This window comes from Phyllobates terribilis, unplaced genomic scaffold (genome assembly GCF_046119375.1).
Source record: "Phyllobates terribilis strain yellow unplaced genomic scaffold, ASM4611937v1 Scaffold_10__3_contigs__length_209671492, whole genome shotgun sequence".
NCBI classification, from domain to species: Eukaryota; Metazoa; Chordata; class Amphibia; order Anura; family Dendrobatidae; genus Phyllobates; species Phyllobates terribilis.
In genome coordinates, this window is record NW_027362770.1 from 161,613,073 (window position 1) to 161,640,505 (window position 27,433).

Here is a 27,433-nt window from a genome sequence, read left to right on the forward strand (position 1 = left end):
GGCACTGTGCGGGGAGGGCAGAGCTGGGCACTGTGCGGGGAGGGCAGAGCTGGGCACGGACTGTGCGGGGAGGGCAGAGCTGGGCACTGTGCGGGGAGGGCAGAGCTGGGCACGGACTGTGCGGGGAGGGCAGAGCTGGGCACTGAGCGGGGAGGGCAGAGCTGGGCACTGACTGTGCAGGGAGGGCAGAGCTGGGCACTGACTGTGCGGGGAGGGCAGAGCTGGGCACTGTGCGGGGAGGGCAGAGCTGGGCACTGTGTAGGGAGGGCAGAGCTGGGCACTGTGCGGGGAGGGCAGAGCTGGGCACTGTGTAGGGAGGGCAGAGCTGGGCACTGTGCGGGGAGGGCAGAGCCTGGAGCCGCCTCCTATCAGCAGCTTCCCTCCCGCATGCTCAGAGCCGTCGCCGCAGACAGCATGGCGGAGCCCGGAGTCCCGCAGCAGGATGGCGGCTTCCCTCAGTTCCTGGAGCTGCACCAGGCGGCCCTGCTGGCCTCGGGGGTGCCCCGGGTGTACTGGCCGAGCCTGCACCGCAAGCTGGAGGGGGAGGTAGGCGGCGCGGGGCCTCCGGACACAGCGGGGGCTGCAGAGTGTGAGGGGTTAATGCTGATACTGCGGGATTGATGGCTCTGTATGGGGGAGAGCGCCCCCCAACACAGGAGGATGAGGGGCGTCATCATGGAGGGTCTATGTGGTGGGTGACAGCTGCACCCCATAATTGGGCACCAGGGACATTGAGTTTTTGTAGGTTTTTACACCAGACACAAATTGTGCAAAAGTTGTAGAGAGCAGCGACCACATATCTAACGGGCGCATTGTACTGGAGTGAGGGGTCTGTCGCTCTCTCCCCGCCCTCCGCGTGTAGCTCGGGGTCTGTCGCTCTCTCCCCGCCCTCCGCGTGTAGCTCGGGGTCTGTTGCTCTCTCCCCGCCCTCCGCGTGTAGCTCGGGGTCTGTCGCTCTCTCCCCGCCCTCCGCGTGTAGCTCGGGGTCTGTCGCTCTCTCCCCGCCCTCCGCGTGTAGCTCGGGGTCTGTCGCTCTCTCCCCGCCCTCCGCGTGTAGCTCGGGGTCTGTCGCTCTCTCCCCGCCCTCCGCGTGTAGCTCGGGGTCTGTCGCTCTCTCCCCGCCCTCCGCGTGTAGCTCGGGGTCTGTCGCTCTCTCCCCGCCCTCCGCGTGTAGCTCGGGGTCTGTCGCTCTCTCCCCGCCCTCCCCGTGTAGCTCGGGGTCTGTCGCTCTCTCCCCGCCCTCCGCGTGTAGCTCGGGGTCTGTCGCTCTCTCCCCGCCCTCCGCGTGTAGCTCGGGGTCTGTCGCTCTCTCCCCGCCCTCCCCGTGTAGCTCGGGGTCTGTCGCTCTCTCACCGCCCTCCGCGTGTAGCTCGGGGTCTGTCGCTCTCTCCCCGCCCTCCGCGTGTAGCTCGGGGTCTGTCGCTCTCTCCCCGCCCTCCGCGTGTAGCTCGGGGTCTGTCGCTGTCTCCCCGCCCTCCCCGTGTAGCTCGGGGTCTGTCGCTCTCTCCCCGCCCTCCGCGTGTAGCTCGGGGTCTGTCGCTCTCTCCCCGCCCTCCGTGTGTAGCTCGGGGTCTGTCGCTCTCTCCCCGCCCTCCGCGTGTAGCTCGGGGTCTGTCGCTCTCTCCCCGCCCTCCCCGTGTAGCTCGGGGTCTGTCGCTCTCTCCCCGCCCTCCGCGTGTAGCTCGGGGTCTGTCGCTCTCTCACCGCCCTCCGCGTGTAGCTCGGGGTCTGTCGCTCTCTCCCCGCCCTCCGCGTGTAGCTCGGGGTCTGTCGCTCTCTCACCGCCCTCCGCGTGTAGCTCGGGGTCTGTCGCTCTCTCCTCGCCCTCCCCGTGTAGCTCGGGGTCTGTCGCTCTCTCACCGCCCTCCGCGTGTAGCTCGGGGTCTGTCGCTCTTTCCCCGCCCTCCCCGTGTAGCTCGGGGTCTGTCGCTCTCTCCCCGCCCTCCGCGTGTAGCTCGGGGTCTGTCGCTCTCTCACCGCCCTCCGCGTGTAGCTCGGGGTCTGTCGCTCTCTCCCCGCCCTCCCCGTGTAGCTCGGGGTCTGTCGCTCTCTCACCGCCCTCCGCGTGTAGCTCGGGGTCTGTCGCTCTTTCCCCGCCCTCCCCGTGTAGCTCGGGGTCTGTCGCTCTCTCCCCGCCTTCGTTTAATGCCGCCTCTGTCGCTCTCTCCTTGGATTTCTCTGACCTTGAGCCCTTAGGAGCCAATTAATAATAGGATTTGCCGACTCAGGAGATGGGATGATATCAGACAAACATAACCCAGCCATATAGATACAGCATCGACCTTCTGTATGGTCACAGTACCCCTAAATCTAATCTAGGAATGTGACTCCCAGGAGTGTTTATATGTAAACTGACTGCGGCACGTCCAGTACCCGGCCTGGGCATGTTACCTGAGCCCGCAGCCCTGGCAGCCACTGCAGATGTGTCATGTAAGAGAAGGCGGCACAAATACATCAGGGGTTACATAAATTATGGCTGAGATTACAGCCCCTCCCATTGATTTGTTAAGGAGACAAGCACCTTACATCCTGTATTATACTCAAGAGCTACACTCACTATTCTGCTGGTGCAGTCACTGTGTACATACATTACATTACTGATCCTGAGTTACATCCTGTATTATACTCCAGAGCTGCACTCACTATTCTGGTTGTGCAGTCACTATGTACATACATTACATTACTGATCCTGAGTTACATCCTGTATTATACTCCAGAGCTGCACTCACTATTCTGCTGGTGCAGTCACTGTGTACATACATTACATTACTGATCCTGAGTTACATCCTGTATTATACTCCAGAGCTGCACTCACTATTCTGCTGGTGCAGTCACTGTGTACATACATTACATTACTGATCCTGAGTTACATCCTGTATTATACTCCAGAGCTGCACTCACTATTCTGCTTGTGCAGTCACTGTGCACATACATTACTGATCTTGTGTTATACTCCAGAGCTGCACTCACTATTCTGCTGTGTACATACATTACCTCTCTTGCATTTCCATTGATGGTGAGTAACCCAAGTCTTCTTAACTTACCTTCCAGATGTTTGATGCGGGGGAAATGTTTGGAATAATGCAGGTGGAGGAGGCCGAAGAGGAGGATGAAGAACAGGACGAAATTGAAAGAGAACTGAAAAAGAATCCGAATCCGGGGAAGGAACCATCATTCAAAGTAATTGTCACCAATGAGCACGGGCTGCAAGCCACTGACCCCAACTGGTGCGTTTATTGAGTAGCTGGGCTGGGTGCTCTTAAAGGGGGTGTCTCTTCAAGACAACTGCTGTCTTACTATTGCGTATGGACATCATAGCGGGGGTCCGCCACGGTCAGTGCCGAGAGCTGCTCAGGTTCCAATCAGGAGGACTCTCTTCTACCATCTTACATGGTTCCCTATTTGTCTCAGTGGCCTACATGTAATACCACATTTCCCCAGTAGTGGCCACTGCAGAGAAAACAGTTTGTAGGAGCCAGATCCTCGTCGATCATCTCATGGTCATACTTTATATCTGTAAATTTGTTTTTTATATATATATATATATATATATATATATATATATAGTATTTTTAGGGAACCTCCCACTTGACTAAATGAAATAAACTTTATTAGTAGCTAGATATTTAATTTTTATTAAGATTGTACATTAACCAGAATTAGAGGTCAGACTGAGGATCTGACTACACAGGGTTTGTTCGTAGTCTGTTACCATGGAAACATAAATTTAAATAGAAACTATGTGCGCAAAATAACTGATTTTTAAAAAAAAATAAAAAAATATTTACAGCATTTTTCTGATTGACCACGCGTGGACTTACCGCGTGGAGCACGCCCGGCACCAGTTGATGGAAGTTCCCGGCCTCCTTCATCGTATGGCCAACCTTATGGGCATAGAGTTTCACGGAGAGGTTCCGGATCTGGATGTGGTAGAGATGGTTCTGAAGGAGATGTGGAAGTATAACCAGACCTATCAGCTGTCACATGGGGTAAGGTGACGCCATACTTTACCTTGAAGAACTTAAAGGGAAGGTTCACTTTTTTAGTTTTTTTTATCAGTTATTAAGGTAGCTCTATACTTTTTAAAGGGATTGTCCGGGTCTTAGGTTTTTACAGCCTATATGTAGGATAGGTTATAAATACCAGATCGGTGGGGCACCTCCGCTGATCCTTCATTGGCCGGATGTACAGTGCATTGTGAAAGTATTTGGCCCCCTTGAACTTTTCTACCTTTTGCCACATTTCTGGCTTCAAACATAAAAATATAAAATTCTAATTTTGGGGGGAAGAATCAACAACAAGTGGGACACAATCGTGAAGTGGAACGAAATTTATTGGATATTTTAAACTTTTTTTAACAAATTAAAAACTGAAAAGTGGGGCGTGCAATATTATTCGGCCCCCTTGAGTTAATACTTTGTAGCGCCACCTTTTGCTGCGATTACAGCTGCAAGTCTCTTGGGGTATGTCTCTATCAGTTTTGCACATCGAGAGGCTGAAATTCTTGCCCATTCTTCCTTGCAAAACAGCTCGATCTCAGTGAGGTTGGATGGAGGGCGTTTGTGAACAGCAGTTTTCAGCTCTTTCCACAGATTCTCGATTGGATTCAGGTCTGGACTTTGACTAGCCCATTCTAACACCTGGATACGTTTATTTTTGAACCATTCCATTGTAGATTTTGCTTTATTTTTGGGATCATTGTCTTGTTAGAAGATAAATCTCAGTCTCAGGTCTTTTGCAAACTCCAACAGGTTTTCTTCCAGAATGGTCCTGTATTTGGCTCCGTCCATTTTCCCATCAATTTTAACCATCTTCCCTGTCCCTGCTGAAGAAAAGCAGGCCCAAACCATGATGCTGCCACCACCATGTTTGACAGTGGGGATGGTGTTTTGAGGGTGATGAGCTGTGTTGCTTTTACGCCAAACATATCGTTTTGCATTGTGGCCAAATAGTTAGATTTTGGTTTCATCTGACCAGAGCACCTTATTCCACATGTTTCATGTGTCTCCCAGGTGGCTTGTGGCAAACTTCAAGCGAGACTTTTTATGGATATCTTTGAGAAATGGCTTTCTTCTTGCCACTCTTCCATAAAGGCCAGATTTGTGCAGTGTACGACTGATTGTTGCCCTATAGACAGACTCTCCCACCTCAGCTGTAGATCTCTGCAGCTCATCCAGAGTGATCATGGGCCTTTTGGCTGCATCTCTGATCAGTCTTCTCCTTGTTCGAGATGAAAGTTTAGAGGGACGGCTGGGTCTTGGTAGATTTGCAGTGGTCTGATACTCCTTCCATTTCAATATGATCGCTTGCACAGTGCTCCTTGAGATGTTTAAAACCTGGGAAATCTTTTTGTATCCAAATCCGGCTTTAAACTTCACCACAACAGTATCTCGGACCTGCCTGGTGTGTTACTTGGTCTTCATGATGCTCTCTGCACTTGAAACAGACCCCTGAGACTATCACAGAGCAGGTGCATTTATACGGAGACTTGATTACACACAGGTGGATTCTATCTATCATTACCAGTCACTTAGGACAACATTGGATCCTTCAGAGATCCTCACTGAACTTCTGCACTGAAAGTAAAGGGGCCGAATAATATTTCACGCCCCACTTTTCAGTTTTTCATTTTTTTAAAAAGTTTAAAATATCCAATAAATTTTGTTCCACTTCACGATTGTGTCCCACTTGTTGTTGATTCTCCCCCCAAAAATTTGAATTTTATATCTTTGTTTGAAGCCAGAAATGTGGCGAAAGGTAGAAAAGTTCAAGGGGGCCAAATACTTCGACAATGCACTGTAAATGCACTGCTCCATACACCATGTAGTGGCCGTACTCAGGTACTGCAGGATATGGCTTAACATTGGAGAGGTGTTTGGTTGGGTGGGAGAGGGTTCTGGCTTTTCGACCCCCACGATCACAAAAATGGGACTCTGTAATACCCTGTCGGAATAGAGCGGAGGCATGCTCTATGTGACTGCTGAAAAAAATTGGCACTGTAGTCCTCAATCTCCGCAAGTCCCATAGAGAAAGAACTGCGGAGTGCAAGTGTAGCCAATGGTCTGTTCCGACGGGGCATCGCCATTCTCTTGAAGGGAGGATCTCTCCCACCGATCAGACACTTCTGTGGTTCGGTGATAACTTTCAATGTTGTAATCCCGTGAAACCCCTTTAAATTTTCACTATTGCAGCCTTTAAAGGGGACCTGTCACCAGGTCAAAAGTGTCCTCTTCTTGCTCATATTTTATTCCCGCTGCTCCCCTGAGTATTCCGTCGTTTGTTTTTTTACAATCCGCCATACGGTTCCAGAGATATGAGACTTTGTTGTTTGCTAAGTTTTATGGTCATTACCTCGTGGGCGGTGCTGCCTAAAGACATGCCCCTGAGGATCCTGTAAGCCACACCTCCTGGGTAAAAAAAAGGGGGCACACTAAATAAAAAGGCCCATATCTCTAGAACCGTATGTCGGATTTAAAAAAAAAACAAAAAACTATTTACACAGGGGAGCAGCTGGAATAACATGGGATCAAGACGTGCCTCTTTTGACGCATACTTTTCTCTTTACAGACCGCAGAGGAGAAAGTTCCCGTCTGGTACATAATGGACGAATTCGGGTCCAGAATTCAGCACTCGGACGAGCCGACATTTAGTACTGCTCCTTTTTATTACATCCCCCAACAGCTGGCTTACACCATACTGTGGCCCCACCGGGACATGAGCAATGGAGGTAATATTGTCTTCACTTTCTCATCATTTTCAAGATCTCTCCTTGCTGTCAGTGAATGAAAACTTTTTGTTTTCTTCTTTTATCAGAGGAAGTTTCCCGTGATTACGTGTATGGAGAGAGTGAGCCTTTGTTACGCAGCTGTCTGCTCTCGCCTTGGCAGTCCATGGATCTTGCCCATATAAACCACCAAACCCCGGAGCCCTCTGATGCCCATTATCAGGTGAGATCGGTGCCAATCGGTGGATCTATGCCGACTCTAGTCATAACCTTGGTGCTGTAAGCCGTGGCAAATAATCATAGGTTGGGGTTGACTCAACGCCTAACTCTTGTTGCCCTCTAGTGGTACCACTACTGTACTGCAGTTATTATATGTCTGCACTGTTGGCTTTATTATTATGCTTGGATTTTTTTTTTTAATTATTTTATTTCTAGGCTGTTTTTGCTGAGAATAAAGAATCTCTGCCTCTTCCTGTGGAGCCGCCATTACCGGACAAGAGTAAAATTTTTAAGTACGTTTTCAGTAATATCGGTGATTTATTTCACGCACGGGCAAATAAAAGTTTGGAAATCCGTCCTTAGTGTTCGGTTTTAGAAAACTATTTTCCCCGAGGCTGCAATTTTTTAAAAAACAAAAACAAAACACAAACTGTGCTTTACTCACCCTCTCCAGGTCCGGTTTAAGTTAGACGCTGCTCTCGGTGTCTGTTGGGCTGGTGTCACATTGACAGTGCTGCAGCCAATCACTGAGCTCAGTGGTTCTGCCTGAGTTGACAGCACAAGCAGCTCGGAGCCACTGAGAGCAGTGTTTGTCTGCAGCGCCGTCGACTTGACCATAACGCTGCGACCAATAACAAATATGAGGAGCAACGGCTGAGACTCTGCAAACTGCAGCCAGAACCCAGGGATTTTCTGAAACTGGAAAACTCCCTTTAAGGCCCCATTCACATTAGATATTGGCGCGTTCAGATGACTTTTAGACCAGGCCTTTAAATTAGCAGAGAAACTCCAGAAATATAAACCTCTATTCCTTTCAGAGTTTACACAGATATGCAGCAAGTACTGAGCGGCGTGGACCACCCGAGATTTATATTCACCGACAACGAGAAAGAAGCCGACATCCTCTTCAACTTCTCCCACTTCAAAGATTATAAGTGAGATCTCCGAGAGGTCGTAAGCTTATCTTCCATGAATACCGTTTCTGCTCTGTCTTTTGTCCTTAAAGGCCGGGACATATATAGAAATCATGGGGCCCCATAGCAGAAGTTCTAATTGGGGTCCCCCCCCCAAAAAAAAACACCCAGCCTTCTACTTAGTATTTTGGACCCACTGTATAATTGCTTGCATACAGTATAATGGTCCTCCAAACAATATAATGGGCCCCACATAGTCCTCCATCTTTATATATAATTGTCTTATCCCGTCTGTCTTTCTGTCTGTCTGTCTGTCCAGGAAATCCCGCGTCGCTCATTGGTCCGGCAGTGGCCAATCAGCGCCGCGGGATTTCTGAAAAAAGATGGCGGCCGTTAGCGGCTCATCTGCGGGACGGAGGTCAGCGGCGATGCAGCGGGGAGATGAGCGGCGCTAGCAGCACAACTACCCCGACCGGCGCCGCTGACCTCCATGGGGCTAACGTCGGAAGATCAGCGGCTTGGCCCGCTGATCTCCCGACAGCAAGTGTGAACGGAGGACCAGGGAGCGGCGCCGCCGGTCGGGATGCTTCTGCTGCGAGCAGCCGCTCATCTCCCGGCTTCTCGCAGCAGAAGGAGCCGCACAGGCAGCGCCGCTCCCCGCTAATACGGAGCCGCACAAGCAGCGCCGCTCCGGGCCCACACTAATACGACGCTGATTGGTCGCGGTGGCCGGCCGTGACCAATCAGCGAGATGGGCGGCAAATTTAAACGCCGCTGTGCTGATTGGTCGCGGTCGGCCACCGCGACCAATCAGCGAGATGGGTGGCAAATTTAAACGCCGCTGTACTGATTGGTCGCGGTCGGCCACCGCGACCAATCAGCGAGATGGGCGGCAAATTTAAACAATGGCCGGTCGCGACCAATCTGCACAGCGGTGTTTAAATGTGGAGCCAAGATCGGTGATTGGTCGCGGCCGATATTTAAATTTGGCGCCCAAATCGGTGATTGGTCGCGGGCAGCGCCCGCGACCAATCAGCGATTTTTAACACAAATGTCCGGACCTTAGTAACACCATGCAGATACTGTGGGGACATCAGCGGCTAGGGTGTGAAGGGAGGACCGGGGAGCGGCGCTGCGGGTCGGGATACTTCTGCTGCGAGCGGCCGCTCATGTCCCGGCTTCTCGCAGCGGAAGTAGCCGCACAGGCAGCGGCGCTCCCCGGTCCTCACTAATACGATTCCGCTCCCCGCTCCTCACCAATACGATTCGCTGATTGGTCGCGCTCTCCGCACGCGACCAATCAGTGATCTTGGCGCTAAAGTTAAACACCGCTCTGCTGATTGGTCGCGACCGCTGCCCGCGACCAATCACCGATCTTGCCGCCACATTTAAACACTACTGTGATAATTGGTCGCGGACGCCAGCCGCGTCCAATCAGCGAGATTGGCGCCAAATTTAAACAACGCTCTGCTGATTGGTCGCGGTGGCCGGCCGAGATCAATCAGCAGTATTGGCGCCAAATTTAAACACCGCTCTGCTAATTGGTCGCGGCTGGTGATTGCGACCAATCAGCATTATTGGCGCAAAATTTAAACCCCCCTCTGCTGATTAGTCGCGACCGCCGGCCGTGACCAATCAGCGATATAGTCGCCAAATTTCAACACCGCTTTGCTGATTGGTCGCAGTTGCCGGCCGCGACCAATCAGGCGCCAAATTTAAACATCGCTCTGCTGATTGCGCCCGGTCTGCCACATACATATTCTAGAATACCCGATGCGTTAGAATCGGGCCACCATCTAGTACAGTATAATGGGCCCCACATAGTCCTCCATACAGAATAATGGCCCCACATAGTCCTCCATACAGAATAATGGGCCCCACATAGTCCTCCATACAGAATAATGGCCCCACATAGTCCTCCATACAGAATAATGGGCCCCACATAGTCCACCATACAGAATAATGGCCCCACATAGTCCTTCATACAGAATAATGGGCCCCACATAGTCCTCCATACAGAATAATGGGCCCCACATAGTCCTCCATACAGAATAATGGGCCCCACATAGTCCTTCATACTGTATAATGGGCCCCACATAGTCCTCCATACAGTATAATGGGCCCCACATAGTCCTCCATACAGAATAATGACCCCACATAGTTCTCCATACAGAATAATGGCCCCACATAGTCGTCCATACAGAATAATGGCCCCACATAGTCCTCCATACAGAATAATGGGCCCCACATAGTCCTCCATACAGTATAATGGGCCCCACATAGTCCTCCATACAGTATAATGGGCCCCACATAGTCCTCCATACAGAATAATGACCCCACATAGTCCTCCATACAGAATAATGGCCCCACATAGTCCTCCATACAGAATAATGGCCCCACATAGTCCTCCATACAGAATAATGGGCCCCACATAGTCCTCCATACAGAATAATGGCCCCACATAGTCCTTCATACAGAATAATGGGCCCCACATAGTCCTTCATACAGTATAATGAGTCCCACATAGTCCTTCATACAGTATAATGAGTCCCACATAGTCCTCCATACAGAATAATGGCCCCACATAGTCCTCCATACAGAATAATGGGCCCCACATAGTCCTCCATACAGAATAATGGCCCCACATAGTCCTTCATACAGAATAATGGGCCCCACATAGTCCTCCATACAGAAAAACGGGCACCACATAGTCCTCCATACAGTATAATAGGCCCCACATAGTCCTCCATACAGTATAATAGGCCCCACAGAGTCCTCCATCTACTATATAATTGTCTTATCCCGTCTGTGTCTGTCCTGGTAATCCCGCATCGCTCATTGGTCCGGCAGCGGCCAATCAGCGCCACGGGATTTCTGAAAAAAGATGGCTGCCGTTAGCGGCTCATCTGGCGGACGGAGGTCAGTGGCGATGCAGCGGGGAGATGAGCGGCGCTAGCAGCACAACTACCCCGACCGGCGCCGCTGACCTCCATGCGGCTAACGTCGGCAGATCAGCGGCTTGGCCCGCTGATCTCCCGACAGCAAGTGTGAACGGAGGACCGGGGAGCGGCGCCGCCGGTCGGGATGCTTCTGCTGCGAGCAGCCGCTCATCTCCCGGCTTCTCGCAGCAGAAGGAGCCGCACAGGCAGCGCCGCTCCCCGGTCCTCGCTAATACGGAGCCGCACAAGCAGCGCCGTTCCCGGGCCCACACTAATACGACGCTGATTGGTCGCGGTGGCCGACCGCGACCAATCAGCGAGATGGGCGGCAAATTTAAACGCCGCTCTGCTGATTAATCGCGGCCGGCCACCGCGACCAATCAGCGAGATGGGTGGCAAATTTAAACGCCGCTCTGCTGATTGGTCGCGGTAGCCGGCCGCGACCAATCAGCTAGATGGGCGCCAAATTTAAACACCGCTTCGCTGATTGGTCGCGGTTACCGGTCACGAATAACCAGCATTATTGGCGACAAATTTAAACCCCGCTCTGCTGATTGGTCGCGACCGCCGGCCGTGACCAATCTGCGATATAGGCGCCAAATTTTAACACCGCTTTGCTAATTGGTCGCGGTTGCCGGCCTCGACCAATCAGCGAGATGGGCGGCACATTTAAACGCCGCTCTGCTCATTGGTCGCGGTGGCCGGCCGCGACCAATCAGCGAAATGGCCGGCACATTTAAACGCCGCTCTGCTGATTGGTTGCGGTGGCCGGCCGCGACCAATCAGCGATTTTAGTGCCAATTTGAAACACCGCTCTGCTGATTGGTCGCGGTGGCCGGCCGCGACCAATCAGCGATTTTAGTGCCAATTTGAAACACCGCTCTGCTGATTGGTCGCGGTTACCGGTCACGAATAACCAGCATTATTGGCGACAAATTTAAACACCGCTCTGCTGATTAGTCGCGGCTGTGACCAATCACCATTATTGGCGCCAAATTTAAATAACACTCTGCTGATTGGTCGCGTTCGCTGGCCGCAACCAATCAGCATTATTGGCGCCAAATTTAAATAACACTCTGCTGATTGGTCGCGTTCGCTGGCCGCGACCAATCAGCATTATTGGCGCCAAATTTAAACCCCGCTCTGCTGATTAGTCGCGACCGCCTGCCGTGACCAATCTGCGATATAGGCGCCAAATTTTAACACCGCTTTGCTAATTGGTCGCGGTTGCCGGCCTCGACCAATCAGCGATTTTGGCGCCAAATTTAAATACCGCTCTGCTGATTGCGCCCGGTCAGCCGCATACCTATTCTAGAATACCTGATGCGTTAGAATCGAGCCACCATCTAGTACAGCATAATAGGCCCCACATAGTCCTCCATACAGAATAATGGGCCCCACATAGTCCTCCATACAGAATAATGGGCCCCACATAGTCCTCCATACAGAATAATGGCTCCACATAGTCCTCCATACAGAATAATAGGCCCCACATAGTCCTCCATACAGAATAATGGGCCCCACATAGTCCTCCATACAGAATAATGGGCCCCACATAGTCCTCCATACAGAATAATGGCTCCACATAGTCCTCCATACAGAATAATGGCCACACATAGTCCTCCATACAGAATAATGGGCCCCACATAGTCCTCCATACAGAATAATGGCTCCACATAGTCCTCCATACAGAATAAAGGGCCCCACATAGTCCTCCATACAGAATAATGGGCCCCACATAGTCCTCCATACAGAATAATGGGCCCAACATAGTCCTCCATACAGAATAATGGGCCCAAAATAGTCCTCCATACAGAATAATGGGCCCCACATAGTCCTCCATACAGAATAATGGGCCCCACATAGTCCTCCATACAGAATAATGGGCCCCACATAGTCCTCCATACAGAATAATGGGCCCCACATAGTCCTCCATACAATATAATAGGCCCCACATAGTCCTCCATACAGAATAATGGCCCCACATAGTCCTCCATACAGAATAATGGGCCCCACATAGTCCTCCATACAGAATAATGGGCCCCACATAGTCCTCCATACAGAATAATGGCTCCACATAGTCCTCCATACAGAATAATGGGCCCCACATAGTCCTCCATACAGAATAATGGGCCCCACATAGTCCTCCATACAGAATAATGGGCCCCACATAGTCCTCCATACAGTATAATGGGCCCCTCATAGTCCTCCATACAGAATAATGGGACCCACATAGTCCTCCATACAGAATAATGAGCCCCACATAGTCCTCCATACAGAATAATGGGCCCCACATAGTCCTCCATACAGAATAATGGGCCCAACATAGTCCTCCATACAGAATAATGGGCCCAACATAGTCCTCCATACAGAATAATGGGCCCCACATAGTCCTCCATACAGAATAATGGGCCCCACATAGTCCTCCATACAGAATAATGGGCCCCACATAGTCCTCCATACAGAATAATGGGCCCCACATAGTCCTCCATACAGTATAATGGGCCCCACATAGTCCTCCATACAGAATAATGGCCCCACATAGTCCTCCATACAGAATAATGGGCCCCACATAGTCCTCCATACAGAATAATGGGCCCCACATAGTCCTCCATACAGAATAATGGGACCCACATAGTCCTCCATACAGAATAATGAGCCCCACATAGTCCTCCATACAGAATAATGGGCCCCACATAGTCCTCCATACAGAATAATGGGCCCAACATAGTCCTCCATACAGAATAATGGGCCCAAAATAGTCCTCCATACAGAATAATGGGCCCCACATAGTCCTCCATACAGAATAATGGGCCCCACATAGTCCTCCATACAGAATAATGGGCCCCACATAGTCCTCCATACAGAATAATGGGCCCCACATAGTCCTCCATACAGTATAATAGGCCCCACATAGTCCTCCATACAGAATAATGGCCCCACATAGTCCTCCATACAGAATAATGGGCCCCACATAGTCCTCCATACAGAATAATGGGCCCCACATAGTCCTCCATACAGAATAATGGCTCCACATAGTCCTCCATACAGAATAATGGGCCCCACATAGTCCTCCATACAGAATAATGGGCCCCACATAGTCCTCCATACAGAATAATGGGCCCCACATAGTCCTCCATACAGTATAATGGGCCCCACATAGTCCTCCATACAGAATAATGGGCCCCACATAGTCCTCCATACAGAATAATGGGCCCCACATAGTCCTCCATACAGAATAATGGGCCCCACATAGTCCTCCATACAGAATAATGGGCCCCACATAGTCCTCCATACAGAATAATGGGCCCCACATAGTCCTCCATACAGTATAATGGGCCCCACATAGTCCTCCATACAGAATAATGGGCCCCACATAGTCCTCCATACAGAATAATGGGCCCCACATAGTCCTCCATACAGAATAATGGGACCCACATAGTCCTCCATACAGAATAATGGGACCCACATAGTCCTCCATACAGAATAATGAGTCCCACATAGTCCTCCATACAGAATAATGGGCCCCACATAGTCCTCCATACAGAATAATGGGCCCAACATAGTCCTCCATACAGAATAATGGGCCCAAAATAGTCCTCCATACAGAATAATGGGCCCAAAATAGTCCTCCATACAGAATAATGGGCCCCACATAGTCCTCCATACAGAATAATGGGCCCCACATAGTCCTCCATACAGAATAATGGGCCCCACATAGTCCTCCATACAGAATAATGGGCCCCACATAGTCCTCCATACAGTATAATAGGCCCCACATAGTCCTCCATACAGAATAATGGCCCCACATAGTCCTCCATACAGAATAATGGGCCCCACATAGTCCTCCATACAGAATAATGGGCCCCACATAGTCCTCCATACAGAATAATGGCTCCACATAGTCCTCCATACAGAATAATGGGCCCCACATAGTCCTCCATACAGAATAATGGGCCCCACATAGTCCTCCATACAGAATAATGGGCCCCACATAGTCCTCCATACAGTATAATGGGCCCCACATAGTCCTCCATACAGAATAATAGGCCCCACATAGTCCTCCATACAGAATAATGGGCCCCACATAGTCCTCCATACAGAATAATGGGCCCCACATAGTCCTCCATACAGAATAATGGGCCCCACATAGTCCTCCATACAGAATAATGGGCCCCACATAGTCCTCCATACAGTATAATGGGCCCCACATAGTCCTCCATACAGAATAATGGCTCCACATAGTCCTCCATACAGAATAATGGGCCCCACATAGTCCTCCATACAGAATAATGGGCCCCACATAGTCCTCCATACAGAATAATGGGCCCCACATAGTCCTCCATACAGAATAATGGGCCCCACATAGTCCTCCATACAGAATAATGGGCCCCACATAGTCCTCCATACAGAATAATGGGCCCCACATAGTCCTCCATACAGAATAATGGGCCCCACATAGTCCTCCATACAGAATAATGGGCCCCACATAGTCCTCCATACAGTATAATGGGCCCCACATAGTCCTCCATACAGTATAATAGGCCCCACATAGTCCTCCATACAGTATAATGGGCCCCACATAGTCCTCCATACAGAATAATAGGCCCCACATAGTCCTCCATACAGAATAATGGGCCCCACATAGTCCTCCATACAGAATAACGGGCCCCACATAGTCCTCCATACAGAATAACGGGCCCCACATAGTCCTCCATACAGAATAATGGGCGCCACATAGTCCTCCATACAGTATAATGGGCCCCACATAGTCCTCCATACAGAATAATGGCTCCACATAGTCCTCCATACAGAATAATGGGCCCCACATAGTCCTCCATACAGAATAATGGGCCCCACATAGTCCTCCATACAGAATAATGGGCCCCACATAGTCCTCCATACAGAATAATGGGCCCCACATAGTCCTCCATACAGAATAATGGGCCCCACATAGTCCTCCATACAGTATAATGGGCCCCACATAGTCCTCCATACAGAATAATGGCTCCACATAGTCCTCCATACAGAATAATGGGCCCCACATAGTCCTCCATACAGAATAATGGGCCCCACATAGTCCTCCATACAGAATAATGGGCCCCACATAGTCCTCCATACAGAATAATGGGCCCCACATAGTCCTCCATACAGAATAATGGGCCCCACATAGTCCTCCATACAGTATAATGGGCCCCACATAGTCCTCCATACAGAATAATAGGCCCCACATAGTCCTCCATACAGTATAATGGGCCCCACATAGCCCTCCATACAGAATAATGGGCCCCTCATAGTCCTCCATACAGAATAATGGCTCCACATAGTCCTCCATACAGAATAATGGGACCCACATAGTCCTCCATACTGTATAATGACCCCATATAGTCCTCCATATAGTTGAAAGTATGATGCAGGGAAGGTCTGGTGCCGGCGCTGGCACCTTGTCCGCATCGACTCACAGGCCGCGTGGTCTGCCGCTATTGGCGGTACGCCACTGCTTTATGACATTGTCCATAATTAGAAATTCATGGTTGCGTCATCTAAAAACCGCACCATAAATATACATTTTATTATTTAGACATCTGGATTTAGGGCAGATACTAAAGCTCGAGTTTCCCGCATGTATATTATTGAGTTCAATGGAAACACAGTATTCAGGAATAGCCGCAACTCCCTCTAGTGGTGGCTGCAAGTAGCTAGAATTTTTACAAGTTAAATCTGTCAGTGCGGAGTTTTTGAAGCTTTGTATCAGAAAAAAAACAAAGCTCTAAGATATATCCTTGTGTTGTGAGAGATGATCTTTTCTTCCCTCATTCCAGGACGCTCAGCACGGAGAGACCCCATGTCCTACTCAATCAGTTCCCATGTGAGCATCTTCTGACCATAAAGGATTGCCTGGCGTCCGTTTCTCGAAGGATCGGAGACGCGGAAGGTCCACAATGGCTGCCGCGCACTTTTAATCTGAAGACTGAGCTCCCGCAGTTTCTCAGCTACTTCAAGCAACGAGAAGAGAGGTACGGCTGTACAGGGGACTGGTCACACGGGTGCGGGCGGCTGTGGACAGATCTGATGACGCCTATCTCCTGCCGCCATTGTCTCTGCAGAGGGGAAGACAATCACTGGATCTGCAAGCCGTGGAACCTGGCCCGGAATCTGGACACGCATGTCACCACCAACCCGTCCTATATCATCCGTCAGCGCGAGAGCATGCCAAAGGTTTGTCTCCAGTCCCGTAACGCAACCCTCTCCTCCATGGGTGGATGTCTCATTGTACTGGCCCCGGCCCAAGGAAAATAGACTGCAGGCATTTTGGCACCAGGTGTATGTTTGCCTGCGACGCTCCCTCTCCTGCAAAGTCCTCGTAGAGGTGGATCTTTAACCCCTTAAAGGACAGCCTCTTACACCACAGCATGGGCTGTAGGAGAGCCTCTTACACCACAGTATGGCTGTAGGAGAGCCTTTTACACCACAGTATGGCTGTAGGAGAGCCTTTTACACCACAGTATGGCTGTAGGAGAGCCTCTTACACCACAGTATGGCTGTAGGAGAGCCTTTTACACCACAGTATGGCTGTAGGAGAGCCTTTTACACCACAGTATGGCTGTAGGAGAGCCTTTTACACCACAGTATGGCTGTAGGAGAGCCTTTTACACTACAGTATGGCTGTAGGAGAGCCTTTTACACCACAGTATGGCTGTAGGAGAGCCTTTTACACCACAGTATGGCTGTAGGAGAGCCTTTTACACTACATTATGGCTGTAGGAGAGCCTTTTACACCACAGTATGGCTGTAGGAGAGCCTTTTACACCACAGTATGGCTGTAGGAGAGCCTTTTACACCACAGTATGGCTGTAGGAGAGCCTTTTACACCACAGTATGGCTGTAGGAGAGCCTCTTACACCACAGTATGGCTGTAGGAGAGCCTCTTACACCACAGTATGGCTGTAGGAGAGCCTCTTACACCACAGTATGGCTATAGGAGAGCCTCTTACACCACAGTATGGCTATAGGAGAGCCTCTTACACCACAGCATGACCTGTAGGAGAGCCCCTTACACCACAGTATGGCTGTAGGAGAGCCTCTTACACCACAGTATGGCTGTAGGAGAGCTTCTTACACCACAGCATGGCCTGTAGGAGAGCCTCTTACACCACAGTATGGCTGTAGGAGGGCCTCTTACACCACAGCATGGCCTGTAGGAGACCTTCTTACACCACAATATGGCCTGTAGGAGATCCTCTTACACCACAGTATGGCTGTAGGAGAGCTTCTTACACCACAGCATGGCCTGTAGGAGAGCCCCTTACACCACAGTATGGCTGTAGGAGAGCCTCTTACACCACAGTATGGCTGTAGGAGAGCTTCTTACACCACAGCATGGCCTGTAGGAGAGCCTCTTACACCACAGTATGGCTGTAGGAGGGCCTCTTACACCACAGCATGGCCTGTAGGAGACCTTCTTACACCACAATATGGCCTGTAGGAGATCCTCTTACACCACAGTATGGCTGTAGGAGAGCTTCTTACACCACAGCATGGCCTGTAGGAGAGCCTCTTACACCACAGTATGGCTGTAGGAGGGCCTCTTACACCACAGCATGGCCTGTAGGAGGGTCTCTTACACCACAGCATGGCCTGTAGGAGACCTTCTTACACCACAATATGGCCTGTAGGAGAGCTTCTTACACCACAGCATGGCTGTAGGAGAGCTTCTTACACCACAGCATGGCCTGTAGGAGAGCTTCTTACTCCACAGCATGGCCTGTAGGAGAGCCTCTTACACCACAGTATGTCTGTATGAGAGCCTCTTACACCACAGCATGGCCTGTAGGAGAGCTTCTTACACCACAGTATGGCTGTAGGAGAGCCTCTTACACCACAGCATGGCCTGTAGGAGAGCCTCTTACACCACAGTATGGCTGTAGGAGAGCCTTTTACACCACAGCATGGCCTGTAGGAGAGCTTCTTACACCACAGCATGGCCTGTAGGAGAGCCTCTTACACCACAGCATGGCCTGTAGGAGAGCCTCTTACACCACAGCATGGCCTGTAGGAGAGCCTCTTACACCACAGTATGGCTGTAGGAGAGCCTTTTACACCACAGCATGGCCTGTAGGAGAGCTTCTTACACCACAGCATGGCCTGTAGGAGAGCCTCTTACACCACAGCATGGCCTGTAGGAGAGCCTCTTACACCACAGTATGGCCTGTAGGAGAGCCTCTTACACCACAGTATGGCCTGTAGGAGAGCCTCTTACACCACAGCATGGCCTGTAGATTCCTGGGTTGGTCTCTACAATGCTAGTGAAAATGAGACCTATACTGTATATAATGGCCTCGAGAGCCAAAATTTTTTGCTGATTAATTTCTTAATACATTTTCGAGCCGACAAGCACAGATTTTCTAATACAGGGATAATTATACATAATACAGAATCCAAATCATCTGCCTAGATATTAAGAAACAGCACCCTGCCTACCTGCAGCCACCACTAAAGGGAGCGCAAGAGCTGTCCAATCAGTATACAGAGAGCTCCCCCTAGTGGTGACTAGCTTGTGGGGGTTATTTGAACCTCTGTGTAAGAATAACAAAGGTATACCTGCTTCAGATACATATTAAAAGTGCAATGAGCACAGAATTGTGGACCTGTGAGTGAGTTCACTTTGAAAATTCTAACCACGTATCTTCCGGAGGAACATGAGAACATGAAGAAAATTATTAGATCTTGACATATTTTTCTAGGTTTTTTTTTTTTTTTTTGGTGCTCCATTGTTTTTGCAAAAAAAACAAAAACTTAACTTTTGCCCGTCAATAATGCCATGTGTACATAGGTAACAATATGTCCTCATTTCCTCACGTAGGTTGTGTCAAAGTACGTGGAGGATCCGGTGCTCTTTTACCGGGACGACGTCGGGATGGTGAAGTTTGATATCCGTTATGTGGTGCTGCTCCGATCTGTGCGACCCCTCAAGCTCTACACATACAATGTCTTCTGGCTAAGATTTGCCAACAGGTAAATCTGTCTTTCTCATATTTTTTTGCCTTTCTTTTTCTTTATTTGTCTTTCTTTCTTTCTTTTTCTCTTTCTCTTTCTTTCTCTTTGTCTCCCTTTCTGTCTCTCTTTCTGTCTTTGTCTTTTTCTTTCTCTTTTTTTCTTTCTCTTCTGTCCTTTTCTTTTTCTGTCCTTTTCTTTTTCTGTCCTTTTCTTTTTCTGTCCTTTTCTTTTTCTGTCCTTTTCTTTTTCTGTCCTTTTCTTTTTCTGTCCTTTTCTTTTTCTGTCTTTTTTTTTCTCTTTCTTTTTCTTTCGCTTTCTCTTCTGTCTTTTTCTTTCTTTCTCTTTCTCCCTTTTTTCTCCCCATCCATCCAGTCCATTACACTGCAAGATCTTTGTGAAACGAGCATTCCTCGGCAGCACAGATCCTGTGTGATCCTACAGGACCTGCGCTGCTGACACCAATGGCCGCCTATGCACGTCTTACCGATTGTTCAGTGTGTACCTGAATCTCGGTCGATCTGTGTAAACCGGCTATTAGAAGACCACCGATCAGCAAACAAGCAGTTGGTCAGCGGTCGTTTTGTACCGCCGGTCAGATCTTGTAAATGGACCCCATGTTATCTATCTAAACCTATACATGAACATATGGGGCTTGGAGGTTAGCACTGTTACACCAGGGTCCTGATAGGAACTACAGTTGTGCCTGGTCCTGGGGGGTCTCTTTGGCCCGTATGAGAACACTAGTACTATCATAGACCACTGATCGTTGGGGGGGCCTGATGGAGATTTTTGCATTGGACCCACCACTCAACACCCACTATATGGTGCAAAAATGTCATCACACCGCTCTGTGAAGGCCAGGCTGGTCCTCCATCATTATTGCCAGGGAGGGGGGCACATTTTGGGGTAATATCCGTATGGCACTATCTCATTGACTATATTCTCTTTGTTCCCGACAGGCCGTTCTCGCTGGATGACCTGGATGACTACGAGAAGCACTTCACGGTTATGAACTACGCTTCCAATGTGCAGCTGAAGCAGGTGACGTTACTATATGTGACCACAGAGGGGCAGCGATGGGGAAACTACAAGTCCCAGCATGTAGCATCCCTCCTAAGTGGTCTGTAGGGGACTTGGGACTGTTTTTAGTAATGTTTTTTGAAATAATGAGATATTGACATATTAAACAGAGACCACTGAGTTCGACAGGCATTGTGTAATACTTCATTTCTCCTCTGGGGGCGCTGCAGGCTTCCTAAAATCCTAATTTATATCATCATTTGTATTCTAGATTCATTGTGATGAATTTATCACCATGTTCGAGAAGCAGTATCCAGAATATCCTTGGAAGACTATTGAGGTAAGTGATGTGTACATGTGTGGTGTTTTTTTTTGAGGAAAGCAGCCATGTTTTTCTAATGACGCACGTCCCTTTTAAACCTTGTTGACATAGGCCTACTTTACAGTAGACCTAATTTACCAATTCTGTGTTACCCATAGCAACCAATCACAGTGCAGCGTTCATTTTAAAATAGCAGGTAAGGAAATGAATGCTGCTCTGTGATTGGTTGCTATAGGCAGCAAGGCTATAGGTTGTTTTTGACCCTATATATTTCCCATTTTCACTAAATATGATGGCCTCCATGTACTACAGACGTGATCCCTTTTCAGGTGGATCCCGATGATTCCTGACATGGAATTTTAATGCTGGAATATGGACTGGTGACAAAAACTGTACAGCGCTGCGGAATATGACGGCGCTATATAAGCAACCGAGCCTGATACAAAGCTATAACAGAGCTTAAAAGACCCTTTTATAAGATGGGCGACTGGAGGGGACCACTCACTAGAATGGGGTTCATGCTCTTGTACAGAGGAACCCCCTGTTCTTGTGATTAGCGGGGGTCCCTGCTGTCCTAATAAAAGTCCTATGTGGAATTACTCATTTAACCCCTTCACGTCACAGCCAACTCTTTTTTTTTTTTTTTTTTTAATCCTTTCTCCATCCACAGCATTATAGTTTTAAATTAAATCATTCACTTTACCATATAACGTACCGAAAAACAGGGGGGAAAAATTCCAAGTGGTGGAAAAAAAAAAGTCATTTCTGCCATTATTTTTTTTTTTGTGGGGTGGGATTTTACTGCGTTCTTTGCGCTGTAAAAATTTCCTGGTAATATGATTCTCCAGGTCAGTACTATTATGGAGATACAAAACTTTATTTATTTTTTTTAAATTTATTATTATTATTATTATTATTTTATTTAATTTTTTTATTCTTATTGTTATTCATTTTATTTTAGTGACTTAAAAAAAAGTCTTTAAAGTTTATTTAAAAAAAAAAATAGTTTGTGTCACTATTTCCGGAGATCTGCATCGGTGAGGGCTTGTTTATTGCGTGGCGATCTGTAGTGTGTATATATAATATATAACAAATATTTATTTTTTATATATATATATATAATATATATATATATAATGTGTGTGTGTGTATAATATATAAATACACATTATATATAACATAAATATTTATTTTTAATATATTCTACACAGGCCCGGTGTCAGCACAGCACCCGGGCAAGTTCCGGGGCCCTGAGCAGGTGGGGGGGCCCACTCTCCATCGGGCACCCCAGTGCGCTATTGGACCCGTGAGTAGAGGAGAACGGTACCAGCACCCCTCCCCTCCCCCCGCTTGCTCAGGGCTCCAGCAGCCGGCTCAATACTTGCGTCTCTTCCGCAGCTGCTGCACTGTGACGTCTCAGGTCAGAGGGCGCGGTGACATCTTCACCCCCTTCACTCCGCCCCCTCTCCTGAGCCGTCGCAGAGCGGGAAGACAGCGATGCGGGTGAGGAGTCCGGAGCAGTGCCAGCAGATGAGAAGTGAGGTGAGTATTTGATTTATTTATTTATTTTTTTTTATGTATGGGGGCACCTGCATGAGGCATTATATGGGGGCACTGCCTGCATGGGGCATTATAAGGGGGCACCGCCTGCATGGGGCATTATAAGGGGGCACCGCCTGCATGGGGCATTATAAGGGGGCACCGCCTGCATGGGGCATTATATGGGGGCACCGCCTGCATGGGGAATTATATAGTGGCACCTGCATGGGGCATTATATGGGGGCACAGCCTGCATGGGGCATTATATGGGGGCACCTGCATGGGGTATTATATGAGGGCCCAACAAGAGGCATTATATGGGGGCACAGCCTGCATGAGGCATTATATGGGGGCACAGCCTGCATGAGGCATTATATGGGGGTACAGCCTGCATGGGGCATTATATAGGGGCACAGCCTGCATGGGGCATTTATATAGGGGCACAGCCTGCATGGGGCATTTATATAGGGGCACAGCCTGCATGGGGCATTTATATAGGGGCACAGTCTGCATGGGCCATTATATGGGGGCACCTGCATGGGGCATTATATGGGGGCACAGCCTGCATGAGGCATTATATGGGGGCACAGCCTGCTTGGGGCATTATATGGGGGCACAGCCTGCTTGGGGCATTATATGGGGGCACAGCCTGCTTGGGGCATTATATGGGGGCACAGCCTGCATGGGGCATTATATAGGGGCACAGCCTGCATGGGGCATTATATGAGGGCCAGTATTCTGTATGGAGCATTATATGGAGTCCATTATCCTGTATGGAGTGTTATATGGGGCCCATAATACTGTATGGAGGACTATACTGTCCGGTCTGCACTGTGCGCTGCGAGGATTCGCCGGTTTCTGAGCTATTGTGTAATTTACAATAGATATCACTCATGTAATGTAAGAAGTGAAATCTTTGGCCTTGTACTATATATCTATATATATAATCGTCTGTCTTTCTGTCTGTCTTTCTGTCTGTCTGTCCAGGAAATCCCGCATCGCTCATTGGTCCGGCAGCGGCCAATCAGCGCCGCGGGATTTCTGAAAAAGGATGGCAGCCGTTAACGGCTCATCTGCGGGACGGAGCTGAGCGGCGATGAAGCCGGGAGATGACCGGCGCGAGGCGCTCATCTCCCGACCGCTGGCGACGCTGACCTCCATGCGGCTAGGTTGTCAAGGGAGGATCGGGGAGCGGCGCTGCGGGGTGGGATATTTCTGCTTCGAGCGCCCGCTCATGTCCCGGGTACTTGCAGCGGAAGTAGCCGCACAGGCAGCGGCGCTCCCCGGTCCTCACCAATACGATTCCGCTCCCCGGTCCTCACCAATACGATTTGCTGATTGGTCGCGGTCTCCGCAGCCGACCAATAAGTGATCTTGGCGCTAAATTTAAACACCGCTGTGCTGATTGGTCGCGGGAAGAGGCCGCGACCAATCACCGATTTGGGCGCCACATTTAAATAGCGGCCGCGAGCAATCACCGATCTTGGCGCCACATTTAAACACTGCTGTGCTGATTGGTCGCGGCTGGCAGCCGCGAACAATCAGCGAGATTGGCCCCAAATTTAAACCTTGCTCTGCTGATTAGTCGCAACCACCGGCCGTGACCAATCAGCGATATTGCCGCCAAATTTAAACACCGCTCTGCTGATTGCGCCCGGTCTGCCGCATACATATTCTAGAATACCCGATGCGTTAGAATCTGGCCACCATCTAGTATATATATATATTTCTCTGCGGTATCTGTGCATCATGAATCGTAGTATGTGTTAAAGGGGCCCACTGAGACTCTTTCTCCCGGGGGCCAGAAAAACCTGGAGCCGGCCCTGATTATACACATACACTGCTCAAAAAAATAAAGGGAACACTCAAATAACACATCCTAGATCTGAATGAATGAAATATTCTCATTGAATACTTTGTTCTGTACAAAGTTGAATGTGCTGACAACAAAATCACACAAAAATCATCAATGGAAATCACATTTATTAACCAATGGAGGCCTGGATTTGGAGTCACCCCCAAAATTAAAGTGGAAAAACACACTACAGGCTGATCCAACGTTGATGTAATGTCCTTAAAACAAGTCAAAATGAGTCTCAGTATTGTGTGTGGCCTCCACGTGCCTGTATGACCTCCCTACAACGCCTGGGCATGCTCCTGATGAGGCTGAGTATTGTGTGTGGCCTCCACGTGCGTGTATGACCTCCCTACAACGCCTGGGAATGCTCCTGATGAGGCTGAGTATTGTGTGTGGCCTCCACGTGCCTGTATGACCTCCCTACAACGCCTGGGCATGCTCCTGATGAGGCTGAGTATTGTGTGTGGCCTCCACGTGCCTGTAGGACCTCCCTACAACGCCTGGGCATGCTCCTGATGAGGTTGCGGATGGTCTCCTGTGGGATCTCCTCCCAGACCTGGACTAAAGCATCCGCCAACTCCTGGACAGTCTGTGGTGCAACGGGACGTTGGTGGATGGAGCGAGACATGATGTCCCAGATGTGTTCAATCGGATTCAGGTCTGGGGAACGGGCGGGCCAGTCCATAGCTTCAATGCCTTCATCTTGCAGGAACTGCTGACACACTCCAGCCACATGAGGTCTGGCATTGTCCTGCATTAGGAGGAACCCAGGGCCGACCGCACCAGCATATGGTCTCACAAGGGGTCTGAGGATCTCATCTCGGTACCTAATGGCAGTCAGGCTACCTCTGGCGAGCACATGGAGGGCTGTGCGGCCCTCCAAAGAAATGCCACCCCACACCATTACTGACCCACTGCCAAACCGGTCATGCTGAAGGATGTTGCAGGCAGCAGATCGCTCTCCACGGCGTCTCCAGACTCTGTCACGTCTGTCACATGTGCTCAGTGTGAACCTGCTTTCATCTGTGAAGAGCACAGGGCGCCAGTGGCGACTTTGCCAATCCTGGTGTTCTGTGGCAAATTCCAAGCGTCCTGCACGGTGTTGGGCTGTGAGCACAACCCCCATCTGTGGACGTCGGGCCCTCATACCACCCTCATGGAGTCAGCTTCTAACCATTTGTGCAGACACATGGACATTTGTGTTCTGCTGGAGGTCATTTTGCTGGGCTCTGCCAGTGCTCCTCCTGTTGCTTCTTGCACAAAAGCGGAGGTAGCGGTCCTGCTGCTGGGTTGTTGCCCTCCTACGGCCCCCTCCACGTCTCCTGGTGTACTGGCCTGTCTCCTGGTAGCGCCTCCAGCCTCTGGACACTACGCTGACAGACACAGCAAACCTTCTTGCCACAGCTCGCATTGATGTGCCATCATGGAGGAGATCCCACAGGAGACCATCCGCAACCTCATCAGGAGCATGCCCAGGCGTTGTAGGGAGGTCATACAGGCACGTGGAGGACACACACAATACTCAGCCTCATCAGGAGCATGCCCAGGCGTTGTAGGGAGGTCATACAGGCACGTGGAGGCCACACACAATACTGAGACTCATCAGGAGCATGCCCAGGCGTTGTAGGGAGGTCCTACAGGCACGTGGAGGCCACACACAATACTCAACCTCATCAGGAGCATGCCCAGGCGTTGTAGGGAGGTCCTACAGGCACGTGGAGGCCACACACAATACTGAGCCTCATCAGGAGCATGCCCAGGCGTTGTAGGGAGGTCATACAGGCACGTGGAGGCCACACACAATACTCAACCTCATCAGGAGCATGCCCAGGCGTTGTAGGGAGGTCATACAGGCACGTGGAGGCCACACACAATACTGAGACTCATCAGGAGCATGCCCAGGCGTTGTAGGGAGGTCCTACAGGCACGTGGAGGCCACACACAATACTGAGCCTCATCAGGAGCATGCCCAGGCGTTGTAGGGAGGTCATACGGGCACGTGGAGGCCACACACAATACTCAACCTTATCAGGAGCATGCCCAGGCGTTGTAGGGAGGTCATACAGGCACGTGGAGGCCACACACAATACTGAGACTCATCAGGAGCATGCCCAGGCGTTGTAGGGAGGTCCTACAGGCACGTGGAGGCCACACACAATACTGAGCCTCATCAGGAGCATGCCCAGGCGTTGTAGGGAGGTCATACATGCACGTGGAGGCCACACACAATACTCAGCCTCATCAGGAGCATGCCCAGGCGTTGTAGGTAGGTCATACAGGCACGTGGAGGCCACACACAATACTGAGCCTCATCAGGAGCATGCCCAGGCGTTGTAGGGAGGTCATACAGGCACGTGGAGGCCACACACAATACTGAGACTCATTGTGACTTGTTTTAAGGACATTACATCAAAGTTGGATCAGCCTGTAGTGTGTTTTTCCACTTTAATTTTGGGGGTGACTCCAAATCCAGGCCTCCATTGGTTAATAAATGTGATTTCCATTGATGATTTTTGTGTGATTTTGTTGTCAGCACATTCAACTCTGTACAGAACAAAGTATTCAATGAGAAGATTTCATTCATTCAGATCTAGGATGTGTTATTTGAGTGTTCCCTTTATTTTTTTGAGTAGTGTATATAACATAAATATTTATGTGTATAATATATTAAAAATAAATATCTTTTTTATTGAAATTTTGGGGAAATAATGTCAATCTTGACATTTCAATTTTTCTTTTTTAATTTTTTTATTCACATCTTTTACCATAAGGGTTAAATAATTGTATATGTTGATTGGTATTTTACAGATGAGAGGATACCAAATGTACTTTTTTTTTTTTTGGATAGGTAAAGGGGGTTGATTCTTGAATTTTTCATCACTTTTATGCAAATTGCCTCTT

General features: G+C 49.6%; 1 protein-coding gene across 1 annotated transcript in view; it reads left to right on the forward strand.

The window, feature by feature from the left end:
• Positions 1-253: 253 nt before the first annotated feature.
• The window catches only part of TTLL12 (tubulin tyrosine ligase like 12), a 30,413-nt gene continuing 3,233 nt past the window's right edge, over positions 254-27,433 (forward strand). The window contains exons 1-12 of the mRNA XM_073650022.1: positions 254-546; positions 3,052-3,227; positions 3,791-3,989; positions 6,568-6,727; positions 6,814-6,947; positions 7,160-7,236; positions 7,762-7,878; positions 16,619-16,813; positions 16,904-17,015; positions 19,660-19,811; positions 20,753-20,834; positions 21,085-21,153. Of these exons, the coding sequence (XP_073506123.1) occupies positions 388-546; positions 3,052-3,227; positions 3,791-3,989; positions 6,568-6,727; positions 6,814-6,947; positions 7,160-7,236; positions 7,762-7,878; positions 16,619-16,813; positions 16,904-17,015; positions 19,660-19,811; positions 20,753-20,834; positions 21,085-21,153 (1,632 nt within the window). The 5' untranslated portion in view covers positions 254-387. The remainder of the gene's footprint in view (positions 547-3,051; positions 3,228-3,790; positions 3,990-6,567; positions 6,728-6,813; positions 6,948-7,159; positions 7,237-7,761; positions 7,879-16,618; positions 16,814-16,903; positions 17,016-19,659; positions 19,812-20,752; positions 20,835-21,084; positions 21,154-27,433) is intronic.